At 40.0% G+C, this 13,720-nt stretch overlaps 1 protein-coding gene across 7 annotated transcripts in view; it reads left to right on the forward strand.

The window, feature by feature from the left end:
- The window catches only part of SNAPC4 (small nuclear RNA activating complex polypeptide 4), a 42,204-nt gene that overhangs the window by 14,402 nt on the left and 14,082 nt on the right, over window positions 1-13,720 (forward strand). For all 7 annotated transcript variants that reach the window (XM_072632938.1, XM_072632943.1, XM_072632937.1 and 4 more), the window contains 9 exons: window positions 868-1,032; window positions 4,438-4,585; window positions 4,934-5,040; window positions 5,585-5,679; window positions 8,632-8,726; window positions 9,476-9,555; window positions 10,060-10,518; window positions 10,881-10,973; window positions 11,696-11,942. In XM_072632938.1, coding sequence (XP_072489039.1) covers window positions 868-1,032; window positions 4,438-4,585; window positions 4,934-5,040; window positions 5,585-5,679; window positions 8,632-8,726; window positions 9,476-9,555; window positions 10,060-10,518; window positions 10,881-10,973; window positions 11,696-11,942 — 1,489 coding nt within the window. The remainder of the gene's footprint in view (window positions 1-867; window positions 1,033-4,437; window positions 4,586-4,933; window positions 5,041-5,584; window positions 5,680-8,631; window positions 8,727-9,475; window positions 9,556-10,059; window positions 10,519-10,880; window positions 10,974-11,695; window positions 11,943-13,720) is intronic.

A 13,720-nucleotide genomic window follows, 5' to 3' on the forward strand; every position in this document is an offset into this window, starting at 1 on the left:
TTCATAGATCACAACTTGCTCAGCCAATCCCCAATTGATGGACATTCCCGCAACTTCCAGTTCTTGACCACCACAAAAAGAACTCCTTTAAATGTTTTTGTACATGTGTATCCTTTTCCCATTTTTATGATCTCTTTGGAATACAGCCCCTTAGAAGTGATATTGCTGGGTCAAAGGCTATGCACATTTTTATAGCCCTTTGGGCATAGTTCCAAATTGCTCTCCAGAATGGTTGGATCAGCTCACAGCTCCACCAACAATGAATTAGTGTTCCAACTCTCCCATACCTTCTCCAACACTTATCTTCCTTTTTTGTCATGTTAGCCAATCTGATAGGTATGATGTCTGACATTCTCTTTCTACATAGAATCAATCTGTCCTAATAATAATAAAGTTCTTAGAAGATACATGTATCATCTTCCCATATGGAATGCTACACATTTTAAGTTTATTGAATACCTTATGATTCTCTTTCATGTTTACCTTTTTATGCTTCTTTTGCGTCTTGTATTTGAAGGTCAAATTTTCTATTTAGCTCGGGCCTTTTGCCTAGTCTCTTTCTTTACTCATAACATGCATTTATTAAATAACTATATAGAACCACATTTTTTGCCTGTGTTGTTGGAATACAATGTGGATTTTTCTTTGTGCTGAGCTAAACAACTTATGTAGTGATTAACTCTGCAACAGACACTTGTACTTATTAATACCATACTGTAGACTGAGATAGTAGTCCTCTGAAAAGAAACAAAAACTATATCTATGTTAACCTCCTTTTTATTATTCCAAGTACCATGTGCATAAGTGTTAATGGCATAAAGATTAATTTGGCCTTGTTATACAAAGAGTCTTTCTGTTTTGGTGTAGTTTGAAGGCAGCCGAAGTGCTGATGAGATTAGGAAATTCTGGCAGAACTGTGAACACCCAAGCATCAACAAGCAAGCATGGGTTGAGGAAGAGACCAAACGTCTAAAAGAGATTGCAGCAAAATACAATTACTTGGAGTGGCAGAAGATTGCGGCAGAGCTGGGGGTAAGGCCTTTGACATTGTGGTCCCAGCTGACCAGGCTACCATAGTTATTTCTCTGGAGAATTCAGAGGGCTGGTCCTTAGGGGAAAAGAAGTTTTCTGCTGTGTTGTTGACCTTCCACCATATTGCTCATTTACTATGTGCTCCAGGTTGCTAGGATAATGACTATTCAATGGAATAGAAAAATTTCCCCAAAGCTGGCCTATTCTTATGGGGGTAGTGCATATGCTGTTCTCTTCACTATGGGAAAAGTATAGACCTCCTGTTCCCAGACACTGATATAGTGCACGTGCCACTTTGCCCTCAGGGAAAATGTATACTTTTTATTTTTTATTCTTAAAGCCAGAGGGTTTTCTTTTTTAATTAAATGTTTTTTTTTCAATTAACAAAAATAATTTTCTCTCCATTCTACCTTTTCCATCATTAAGGGGAAAAACTCTTAGTAACAAAATATTCATAGTCATGCAAAACAAATTCCCACATTTGCCATGTCTAGTCAGCAAGTAAACTAGCATTTACTAAACACCTACTGTATACAAGGCACTGTGCTAAGTGCTTGGGATACAAAGAAAAGATAAAAAAAATATATCCAATGTAAATATATTAAGTACTTTTTAAGATATCTTCAGCATCCTGAGTCTGTCATCTCTGGTGGGACGTATATAGCAATCACATGGTTCTTCATCAGAGCTCTAGAATCATGGTCGTTGTGTGGTTATTTGTTTACCGTAATTTATCTAGCTGTTGTTCAGTTGATGGGCATCACCTTAGTTCCTAGTTCTTTGTTACTACAAAAGAGCTACTTGTAAATATATTTGAAGACCTGGGCGCTTTTCCTCTTTCTTTGATCTTTATGGGACATATAGTCATCTAAGTAGGTTAAAGGGTATTCACAGTTTATTTACTACTTGGGCATAATTCCAAACTATTAAAGCCAGCATCGTGTTCATCGTGCTAGCGAGCCTTCAGTGTTAGATGCTATCTGTCCAATCAAGCACAGGGCATATCAGCCTGGAAAAAGTCCTTTGTCTTTGAATGATTTCTATAATGCTGCCTGAGACCAGCCACCCTGCCTTAGTTATTTCATTTGTCCCGGAAATGCAGTGACCCAGGAAGAAGGAGCTTTCATCCATTAAGGGCAGAAGAAGAGGCAAGCACCTAAAATTGCACCAGGATGACTTAGGTTAAACGTTAGGAAGATATTCATGCTAAGAATTGTGCAATTTTGCAACAGTAAGTGCAGCATCAGAGAAGGTTATAATGACTTCCTTACCCTAAAAATTTATGATCAGTTTATATTTTTACCACTAGAGGGCAGCCGTATGTGATTTGGGTTAAGGGCAGTTTGGCTGTGAGAACATTCAGCTGATGATTATGAACTAGTAAGTTTAAACTTAGTGAGTAGGAGTAATCTTTTTCTTTAATAGTCAAGGGATTGTCCACCCTTAGAAGTGAAACACTTACAGGTGGAGAGATTGTATTCACTTTACCTACCCTATTAATTTTCAGTCAGTCAGTAAGCATTTATTAGACCAAGTACTGGGGATACAGATACAAAAATGAGACAGCTTTTGCCCTCAAGAAGCTTATGTTCTACTGTGGGGATACATGTTAACAAATAAGCAAACACAGCATATAAACACATATATAAGTATAAGTACATGTAAATATAGGAAATAAATACATATTGATTTTGCCAAGGGGTTGGAGGGTGAGAGTAATGAGAATCAATAAGGACCTCTTGAAGGGAGCTGAGAGTTCCAAGAGATAAAAATGAGACAGCGCATTCCCAGCATGCAGAGGTACTGATGTTGGAGGTAATGGAATGTCATATAAAAGGAAACAGCAATTAACCAGTTTGGTGAAAGCAGAGAGTACTTGGGAAGTATACTATGTGATCAGCCTGGAAGGGGAGAGACTGGAGTGAGACCGAAGAGGTTTGTAAATGCTAAGCAGCGGAGTTTGTATTAAATATGTGAATATGTACAAGGTTCAAAATGCTAAGTAGTAGAAATTAGTAAAAGCTTACAGTAGGAAGAATAGTGGCTCGGTATAAAGGAATGGGTTGTTAATTTCTGTTCTTCAAAGACCTTAGAGAATCTATTTTCAGCACTCTTCACATGGAGTTCATGAGGAGTACTATAAGTAGTGTACCTGTAAAATTCCAATAAACTCCACAGACTTAGACACACACATTGTTCTTCTCTGAATTAGAAGGTTTGCAAAAAAAAATACAGATGCAAGTAATGTTAGACATTCCTTATAAAAATTCTAAAGGTCTACACAGAGGTGTAGGGGCAGAAAAATTCTTCGTGTTGAAAATTTACTCACTTAAAGGAAAGGCATGCAGAAGTTAGGAAGTAATCAATTTTAAGGAAACATCCTTTTGTTGGCATCCGATGGAGATAAAAAATTTTTACATTCATTTATGAGGTTTGTTTAAAAACTGATTCATGATAATTGCATTCTGGTACTCACAGACTACAAAAAGGAAATTACAACTTAACCAGAAAGGCCCAAATTCAAAAGAAAGGACACAAATAATATACAAAGGAATATCAAACAAATCCTCCTCAGAGGTGCTTAAAACTGCTAGGTATCAGCCACTAGGGCTTTTAAGCAAATTAGATACTTATTAAGGAGATCATGGTATCAGCTAGAAGTTTGAGATTATTTACTTTGGAAAGAAATAAAGTTTTAGATTGCTTTTAAAGGGTCATGTGACATACAACATCTCCTATAGTTTTAACCTAAAAGTGTTAAGGATTCTGCTCTTTTAATTTGTTCTGTGGTATTAGTCTTTTGTGACCTGTTGGATATTAATATTTTATCAGAAATTTCAAAAGTTAACACAGCCAAAGTAGTCGCCACCCTCCTAGTGATGAGGCTCTGTACTTGTACAAGTTTTCAGTCTGTTACTAGTAGCATGCTCAAAGCTTGGTAGAAGTCATCAGACTTTGTGCCCTCTCCTGGCTAGCTTTCAAAAACCCAGTGTTACTTCCACACCCTGAGGGGGCATTAGAAAACTTTCCTACATGCAATTTAAGATATGCTACATTCTTAAGTGATTTTTTTTTTTTGTTCTCTTCTCCTCCCCCCCCCCCCCCATTCCTGGGAATACATCTCCAGTTTTAGAATGGCAGTTGCTGATTAAATATGATTAGATGTATAGAAGTCACAGTATGACTTCTCAGGAAATTTTCCATCATTTCTCAGTAACCAGGTCTAGTTAATTATTCCTTCACTGAGTCTTCTCTCCTTCTACAACTGTCTTGTCAGTCACACCAAACTTAGTGTTAAGAGCTCTTGAGAATTGGTGCAGGCAGTTTAAAGGAGGGGATGCTATATATGCTTTCCTCTTAAATTCATAAGTTCCTCTTCATTTTCTGTTTGGGTTCCTTCAAAAGACCAACCGAAGTGCCTTCCAGTGTCTACAAATATACCAACAATATAACAAAGACTTGAAGCGAAAGGAATGGACCAAAGAAGAAGACCACATGCTCACCCAACTAGTTGAGGAAATGAGAGTTGGAAGCCACATCCCTTATCGGAAGAGTAAGTCTGTTACTTCTCATATTCTCCCGTTCTACTTCTCAAGGTAGCACTCTGTAGAATATCTGTGATTGGGGACATTGGGTTAATAAGAGTCTTAAATGTTGCATCCTGACATAGATGCCTCCTTTATTTGACATAAATGTTCCTTATCAGTATTGTTCTTTTACTAATTGAGTTCTTATGAGAAGTACGTAAATGACATACATTTTGGAGACATTTGTTGTGTGAATGAGTAAATGAAAAATGTGCATATACAAAAGTTACATATTTTAATAAGTAAATTGCATTTAGCCATCAGTCTAGAAATATGCTTTTCAGAATTTGTTTCAAAAGGCTCTTGTTTCCTAGTTGTCTACTACATGGAGGGTAGAGATTCAATGCAGTTGATCTATCGTTGGACCAAGAGCCTAAATCCTAGTTTGAAAAAAGGATTCTGGACCCCAGAAGAAGATGCTGTAAGCTTGCCTTTACCCTATTTTCTATTGTCTATATCCATCACCTCCTCATGTTTCAACTATATACATATGCTTTTTGTGCAGAAAAAATATTTAGGCCAGTATGCTGATTCTATCCATGATGCCAGGGGACTTTTTGTGGCAAAGCTTGATTGTCCTCCGTAGAGTTATGCTTAGAGTGTTTAAGTCAGAAGCGTCAGAAACATTGCCCTCAGGCCATATGTAACTCACAAGACACTTGAGTGCAGCCCAAACCAGATTAAAGTGTAATTGGAACATACTTAACAAAAGAGATAGCAACATAATAAAACATAGATAATGTTAAGGTGTAATTTTCTAAGTCAGTGTGTGCAGGGATCCTGGTATATGGTTTAGTGGCCCTTGTTTCTATTGAAGTTTGACACCACTGGTCTAAGTAGTTAATTCTATCTTTGCTGCTGTTTCTGGCTTCTGAGGGCTTTTCTAAACCACTTTCCATCGATCTGAAAACTGAATGTAGGCAGATTGGGAGTTTGCTTTTTGATTTATGTATTCCTATTCACAGAAATTACTCCAAGCTGTTGCCAAATATGGAGAACGTGATTGGTTTAAAATTCGGGAAGAGGTACCAGGTAGGAGTGATGCCCAGTGTCGAGATCGGTGAGTTGGACTGAACTCTGTAGCAAATTCAGTCTACCTGTTGTTGGTTCATTTAAAAATGTTTCAAGAGAGTAGGTGTAAAGAGAAGATGGCTGCCATTGGAGGCCTTGTGTACCCCTTAGTCCACAGGAAAAGTTGGGCACTTGGCATTCCTAAAGGTAGCCATTGCTATTTATTTTCTTTTAACTTGCATCCTTGGAACTAGATATGGAGCCAACTAAGGGACAGCTTTCTGTCTCACTTCAGAACACCAACCTCCTTAGCTCAGCTGTTTACTAAGGTTAAGGTCACAGACTGACTGGAGAGGTGACTTTAGAATTCATTTCTTTATGGGATGTTTTTGGGGCAAATTGCACTGTTGTTAATTGGATTGAGAACAGTATTTCAAGGTAACTTGGCAGTATAGTCTCAGCATTGAGCAAAATGGCTCCCACGTAAAAATTGGGTAATCATTCCTTGCTCTCTCCCTTGGCAGAGCAAGTGAGACCATCTGTCTGAAACTGCTTCAGGTTTCTCCAAAGGAATTAACTTTTTAAACTCAAGTTATTCGTTACCTTCTTTCCCTTTCATTAATCCTTAGAAATTTAATGTGATATACATCTGTTCCAGGCTGATTCACATTACTTTTCATCCCAGAGTTTGTTCCAAACTAGCCTGCTTGCCACTCCCAGTATACCACACTGCATCTTTCTTCTTCATGTTTTTGTGCAGACTGCCCCCCACCATGCCTGGAAAATACATTCTTTCCTCATTTAGAATCCTTAGATTCCTTCAGAGCTCAGTTCAAATGTTGCCTCTTATAGGAAGCCTAATTGGTTCTCTCCTGGTTGCTGGTGATCACCTATTGTTAATTATACTTTGTATGTATTTAACTTAATTTTCCATGTATATGTTTCCTGCCCCTCCATCCCACCCACAATAAAAATGAATGCAAGCTCTTTGAAGACAGAGATTATTGTATGTTTGTCTTAGTATCTCTGGCTCTAAATGCAATTTTTGGCACATAGCAGGTCCTGGGAACTATTGTCTCCAAAGCCCCAGGTCACTCCTCTTCCTTCCTCAGCAAGTTGGGTACCTAACTCACAATTTTTCTGTCTTCCCCAACTCTAGTCCTCATACCTGGGCCCTTCGGCATATGTATTAACTGCCCCTCAAATACTTTCACCACTCAGTTCCTCAACCTCAGTCACTTTCCATGATATCCACCTTGCCTCAGCCACTTATCTGACTCTAATCTATATGCTTTTCATCTTTCCCACTGCCTTACCTTACCAAACTCTACCCTTCATGCAGACCCTCACTCCTCATTTCTCCTCTAGGTCTTCTCCCCTGCACTAACCACTCTGACCCTTTTTTCCTGTTTTAATCCCTTGGTGAATCAGTTCAGCTCTGCGCTGTCCTCTTTTCTTGAGTCCTTGTCCCCTTATCATATTGTGATTAGAGTGTTGAATTTCAGTTCTGCATTTCCAACTTCTTTTCAGACAAATCAGATTGACTGTCCAGAAGACATCTTAAACTCGACATGTTCAATTATCTTTCTTCCTAACTTTACCCCTCCCTGCCTTCCCTGTTATTGTTGAGGGCCATGTATTCTCCTAGTCTCTTAGAGTCATAGCCTGGTTATCATCCTAGACTCCTCCCTTTCACACTGCATAGCCAAGCTATTGCCAAGGCCTATAGATTGCACCTTTGCAACATCTCTCCATCATGCTTCCCTCTCTCTTACACTGCCACCACTCTAGTGCAGTCTCTCATCACCTCATGCCTGGACTATTGCGGTAGGCTGCTGATAGATCTGACTGCCTCAAGTCTCTCCCCAAGCTAATTCATCTTCCGTTCAGCCACCAAAGTGATTCTCCTAAAGTGTAAGTCTGTTCTTCTCTCTGTCTTTTTCTCCCTCTCTCTCTCCCTCCCCTTCTCTCTTTCTCCCCCAGCCCTCCCTTCCCCATTCTGGGAAGTCTAGTGGCTCCCTATCATTTCCAGGATCCAATACAAAATGCTCTATTTGACATTTAAAGCACTTTTTAACCTAGAACCAGCTTCTACCTTTCAGTCTTTGTAGACCTTCCACATATTCTTCAATGCAGTGACATTGGCCTCCTTGCTTTTCCCACGAACAAGACACGCCCATCTTTTGGATCTAGGCATTTTCTCTGGTTGTCTTCCCTGCTGGGTACACTCTTTCCTCATATTTGCCCCTTTACTTTCCTGGCTTCCTTTAGACCCAAAGAAAATTCTCTTTTCTGTAGGAAACCTCTTCCAACACCTCTTAACTCTAGCACTTTCCCTTTTAATTATTTTCTATTTATTCTGAACAGAGTTACATATATCCTACATATTTATTTGCTTGTTGCCTCCTTTATTAGATCAAAACTCCTTGAGGAGAGGGACTCTTTCCATATGCCCTGTTCTTAGCACATGACCTGGCATATAATAGGCACTTAACGTTTATTGACTGACTTAAGTGCATCTCTTTTTAGGCTCTCTTTCACAGTTGCTTGGAACATGATACTAGTGATGGTCATGGGTTTGTTTTATATTCTAATGAATTTTTCTCCCTATGCCCAAATTGCAACCTTAAACTCAGCCTCAGAGTTGAATACCTGACTCATCAAATTTCTCCCATGTGCTGCTGATCACATGCAGGATGAGAGAATGTAGATGTGTCGTTGAAATTCGTTCCCTTTGCTGTGACAGTACTTTAAAAAGATTGTGGTGGGTCAGGAAAGATACAGCATTCAGGTAGGTCTTATTTCCTGAGATCTAGGTTTTTACTGAAGAAATTTTAACCAAGAATAATGCATTGAAGAAAAACATAATCCTAAGAGAGAATAAAGGAAGAAAATAGAACTTGTGCTCCTTTCAGACATAACCACCTTATAGAAAATGAGGAGTAGGAGCAAACAGCTATTTTAGCTTCTAAAATGTCCATTATCTGCCTTTTACTTTTAGATACCTAAGAAGATTACATTTTAGCTTAAAGAAAGGAAGGTGGAATGAAAAGGAAGAAGAAAAGTTAGTTGAATTAATAGAAAAATATGGTGCTGGTAAGTTAGTACTCATGTATTCTCTTTCCTTAGCTAACAAGTTTGAATTCATTTCCACTTGCATGAAAAGGTCGGAAAAAGTTATGGTAATGACAAGGCTTCAAATCAAGAAACATCTCATTTTGCAGCATGTCCTGTTTGTCATTTTACGTGCCAAAGTTCTCATTTCCTATTAGAGGATGGAGGTTCAGCTGTTAGGCATGTAATTTCAAATCAGTTCAATTAAATTCATCAAATTCTGCTTTCTGCAAGCTTTGTGTTATTCACTAAGGGATACAGAGATCAACACAGACATGGTCCTTGCTCTGTCATCTTATGAGATGGGGAATTCTAGATATGAAATATTGGTCACAGCAGGTACACCAAAGCCACTTCTAGGCTACAGATGATATTCATTAATGATTTGGGAGCTGTTTACCTCTCCCTAATTCTGTAATTGCCAGAACTTGGGTGAAAGGTGAAATTCTTAAAGGAGAAGATTCCCCCTTTTGTCCCCCAGAAGATTGGTCACTAAATCTAGTCTCTACTTCACTTGAGCTTCTCTAGTCAAATTGTTGTACATGTAACTGACAGAATACAGCTTAACTGTTCCTTAAGAGGCTCTAAAATAGCCACTTTCTAATGTTTCAGAAAGCATAAAGCCACTTACTGGAAAGTTATGCTTCGAGTGTAGATTTTTTTTTGCTCTGGTCTGTAAGCCCTAGGCCCTCAAGAAAGATTTTCTGTGTTGTTTTCTTTGATGTTGTTAGGTCACTGGGCAAAGATAGCCTCTGAGTTGCCTCATCGGACAGGCTCCCAATGTCTGAGCAAATGGAAAGCCTTGATTAGGGTAAGGTGTGGGAGTTGTTTGTTTGTTTGTTTTTTTAATATCTTCCTTTGCCATGACCTAGAAGCACATCGTCTGACAGAGAAGTCTTTAGAGCCAGAAGGGACCTTAGGCAATGTCCAGGAAGGAACTGGTGGAGAGTCTTTAGTCAAAGAGCTTTTCCTTGCAGAGAAAAGGCTTCTAAACTCTGCTGATTCATAAGCAAAAGAGTCTTTGTGTAGGCCAAAACCCTTTTGGGGTTTTTAGCTTGGCTTTGAGCTGGAATGTGCTGTCTTGCCTCTTCACAAGCCTCCCAAGTAGCATAGCACTGACATTGTTGCTTTGTAAGAGGGGCTGTCTGTCCAGAACCAGTCTTGATGGAGTCTTCTCTGAGGAGATCCTTCACTCCTTGAAGTCCCCTTTTGTTTGAGCCCATTTATAGAATTAGACTTTACTGTTATTTCTTAGGAAACGAGGAAGGAATAGAGACTGGAAAAAGGTAGAAGCCAACCCTTTCCTTCCCCACAGAAAAAGAAGCCCCGAAAACGGCAGAAGTACCGAAAGAAATACAGGTCCAGCTCCTCCAGCAGTAGCAGTAGCAGCAGTGAGGATGCTGAACAGGAGTGGCATAATGACCTGGAGAAGGAGAGACATGCTAAAAAGGCACCAGAGGCATGCCAGTATGTAGTGCCCAGCATAGACATGTGGATTCCCACCAGGCAGAGTCATGCTGCACTGTGGAAGGATCCAGGAGAGGGCTATTCCAGACCCTCCACTCTGTCCCCCTGCCTTTCCAAAGCATCTGTGACCTCCAGAGTAGCCCCCAAAGAAGGCAGCAAGGCAATTCCCAAAGTAGCAGTGGCGCTGAGAAGGGACCCTGACTGGGACAAAGACACTTTGGACCACAGCACTGTCCCTGTGGACACTGAGTGCACACGTTCAGCTGATGAAGGTCTGGAGAAGCTGCAAGAAGAAGAATCAGAAGAGGTGAGCCATGTGACCAACCTTCAGAGGTAACTGAATACAGAGCGTGTAGAAGTGAGAAAGGGCTTTTCATATTCCTTGACAATTACTGACCCTTGAGTTTAGACTGAGTATTTACTGAATGTGATATTCTTCTTGTAGCTTAGTAGAGAATGTAGCCAGTGTGTCCTCCGGGATATGGAGTCAAACTTCAGAATATAATGCAAATTTTATGTACATAGTACAGTAGTGTCTGGGAAAGTCTTACCTTTCTGGGAAGGAAAAAGTATTCACTACAATACAGTGAATGAAGGGGTTTTCAGTTGGTAAATAGAGCTAGCTACTGTTTTTTTCACCTCATCATGTTCATTTGCTTTATGGATCAGGCCTCCACACCTGGAAAGCGTGTCCTAAAAGTTACCCCAAATGATGTGAAGACAGTGATAAGGATGAATACTTGTTTGGAATACCAGAAACTGGTAAGATGCCTTGTGTAATTTGATTTTTTTTCTTTTCCTGAGGACAACTAGTCTTTATATTGCTCAGTTTCTACCAGCCTCCCCCTTCTTTCCAGTCATAACCATGACAAAGAATATACAGCCTATGTTGATTTCATTGCTTTCCTCCATTTGAGTGTCCTTTGAAGGCTCTCTCCTCTTTTGGATCTATCCTGTGCTTGGACAGATTTTTTTTCCCAGGGGTTTCCCATTTGTATAAAAAGGATGGGAGTGGACAGTAAGACCACTTTGTGATATAGGAAAAAGGGTGAGGAAAGCAGAAATTGGGAGTGGAAATTATCTTTTGGATATCAAATACCACCACCATCATTTGGGCCTAGAGGCACATGTTCTATCACAGATTACTATCTCTCCTCCAACTCCAGCATTTCTCATCAATACCATTCCCTTTATTCTGGCCAAGTCTCTGTCTCTGGCAGCTGAGAGTAGATGGCTACACGGCAGGTGTCTGCTGACCAAATTGGGGGTGGTCAGAGTAAAGTGGGAACCAATTCCCCACCTTATTCTCCTGACTGTGACTGAAGTCCATATTTGGAACTTACCTCAGTTAAAAGAATCACACTGGAGGTTTGGGGAAAATGTCTTATATTGTATGTGTTCAAAAAGTACTTCCAAGGAGTGCTTGTGAGATCTTATTGTGAGATAATCCTAAGAACCCCTTACCCTCATTTCCTGCTTCATAGAAAGAGAGGCTGAAGAAGACCCATCTGTTCACCTCATCTCTGGTATCCAAAATCAACAGTGGAATGGCCATAGAAAAAGTAGTACAGGTATGTTCCAAAACTTTTCTGAATAGACAGCGGCAACAGAAGATTAACATACAGAGGAAGAGGTTGGACCGCAAGCTCTTGATGGCTGTGACGCCCTGGGTGGGCGACATCACCATCCGTTGTTGGCGTTCCCAGAAGGCTGTGACAGTGCAGACTCGAGGTACCACATAGGGGTAAGGGAGCAGGGGGGAGTCAAGGGTTTCCTTCTCCAGGCCTTGTGTCCAGGACAAGAGGAATGGAATCAAATAGTACATATCTTTTGGACTGGCGCTTACAGGAATCAGGATTAGTGAATTAGTTGATCTGAGGAGAGAACTATTTTTAAGAGAATACACATTTTTCTCATTTTCCAAAAATGTTTTAAAGAAAATTAAAATTTTTGGGAAAAGCCCCAAAGCATGAAAGAGGAAAAAACAAATTAAATTCCTAGGTGATCAGAGTAGTGAGAATGCTTGAAATCATATCATGTGCAGAATGTTCATAGGGTCATAGGATTTGGAGCAGGAATGGGACAGAATGTCTGATCCAGAGGTTCTCCGAATTTGATCCCCAAAACCTTTTCAGGGGGTTCACAAGGCTAAAACCATTTTCATAATAATACTAAGATGTTTTCATTTCTAATACAATAAATATTGATAGATACAACCCACGTAAACGAAAGTGTGGGGGAGGGAGCATGTCCTCAATAATTTTTAGGAATGTGAAGGGGTCCTGAGACCTAAAAGTTTGAGAACTATTGATCAAGTCCAATCTTTTCGTTTTAGAGATAGGAAAGTGAATCTCAGAGATGTTAAGTGACTGACCTAACATGAAACAGCTAGTAAGTAGATGAAATTGGACACATTTATGGTGAGAGGAGAATTGTATGGTGGTGTAGAAGATATTTACTAGTTATAGTTGCCTTTAAAATTTTGAAGGACTGTCACATGTAAGAGAGGTTAGTTTCAGAGAACAGAATGGGACCAGCAGAAGACCCAGGGAAGCAGATTTTACCTCAACAGAAGGAAGTAATCTAACTGTCCAAAAGTGGAGCAGACTCCTTTGTGAAGTAACAAGTATGAAGTAGAAATTCTAGTCACTGGGAGGGTTTAAAAAAAGTCTAGCTACCAGGTATGCTCATACAGAGTATTTTTCCTGCACTAGGTGGGAGCCTGAACTTAATGGCTTCTAAGGTATCCTCATACTAAAAGACTGGTTCTTTGTGCATCCTGTTTCACTGCAATAGGAGCTTAGAGAAGACAGTAAAGTCTTTCAGATATGTGAATATCCTCATTGGCTCTAAAGCCTGTGACCCTGCTTTGTACTATATGCGTGCCTGAAAGAGTAAAAGAAGAAACATTTAGTAACAACTGAGGTGCAGAGCACTGTGCTGAGCACTGAGGTATAAGCACAGGAGCAAGGTCATCACTCTTGGACATTCTGAATGGGCCAGGAGGGGACACAGCAAACAAAGCTTCAGCTGCTGGTCTGGTGGAAAGGCCCTGTGGTCCTCAGAGCACAGCAGCAAAGTGCATCATAAGACCTCTTCTTATATTTCCACGGTAAAACCTTTCTTTCTGGTGGTTAGCCTATGACAACGCCAAGGACTTTGGTCATGAGCACTTTCTTTTCCAAGCCTTTAAGTCACAGTGGCTGCTGAGGAGGCAGTGGCTACAGCCCTTATAGAAACTGTGGCCGTAGTTGATTGATCTAGGTTGATTCTCTGGATAATGGCTGCCAGGATTGGGATGGAAGTAGGTCCAGTGTTCTGAGGGTGCTGCTTAATGTAGTGATCAGTTTATTTTTTTTTAATATAAAATGAATATCGCAAAAGAGGGGCCTGTCAGTGGTTATTTTAGCTGGATTTAACTTCCTCAAGGGTAGAGACTTTGTCTCAATCTTTGTGTCTCCTGTACCTGGCACAGTGCCCCTATGCATAATAATTTGTTGATGAGATAA

The sequence above is a fragment of the Notamacropus eugenii genome, chromosome 1 (assembly GCF_028372415.1).
Source record: "Notamacropus eugenii isolate mMacEug1 chromosome 1, mMacEug1.pri_v2, whole genome shotgun sequence".
In the NCBI taxonomy this organism is placed as follows: Eukaryota; Metazoa; Chordata; class Mammalia; order Diprotodontia; family Macropodidae; genus Notamacropus; species Notamacropus eugenii.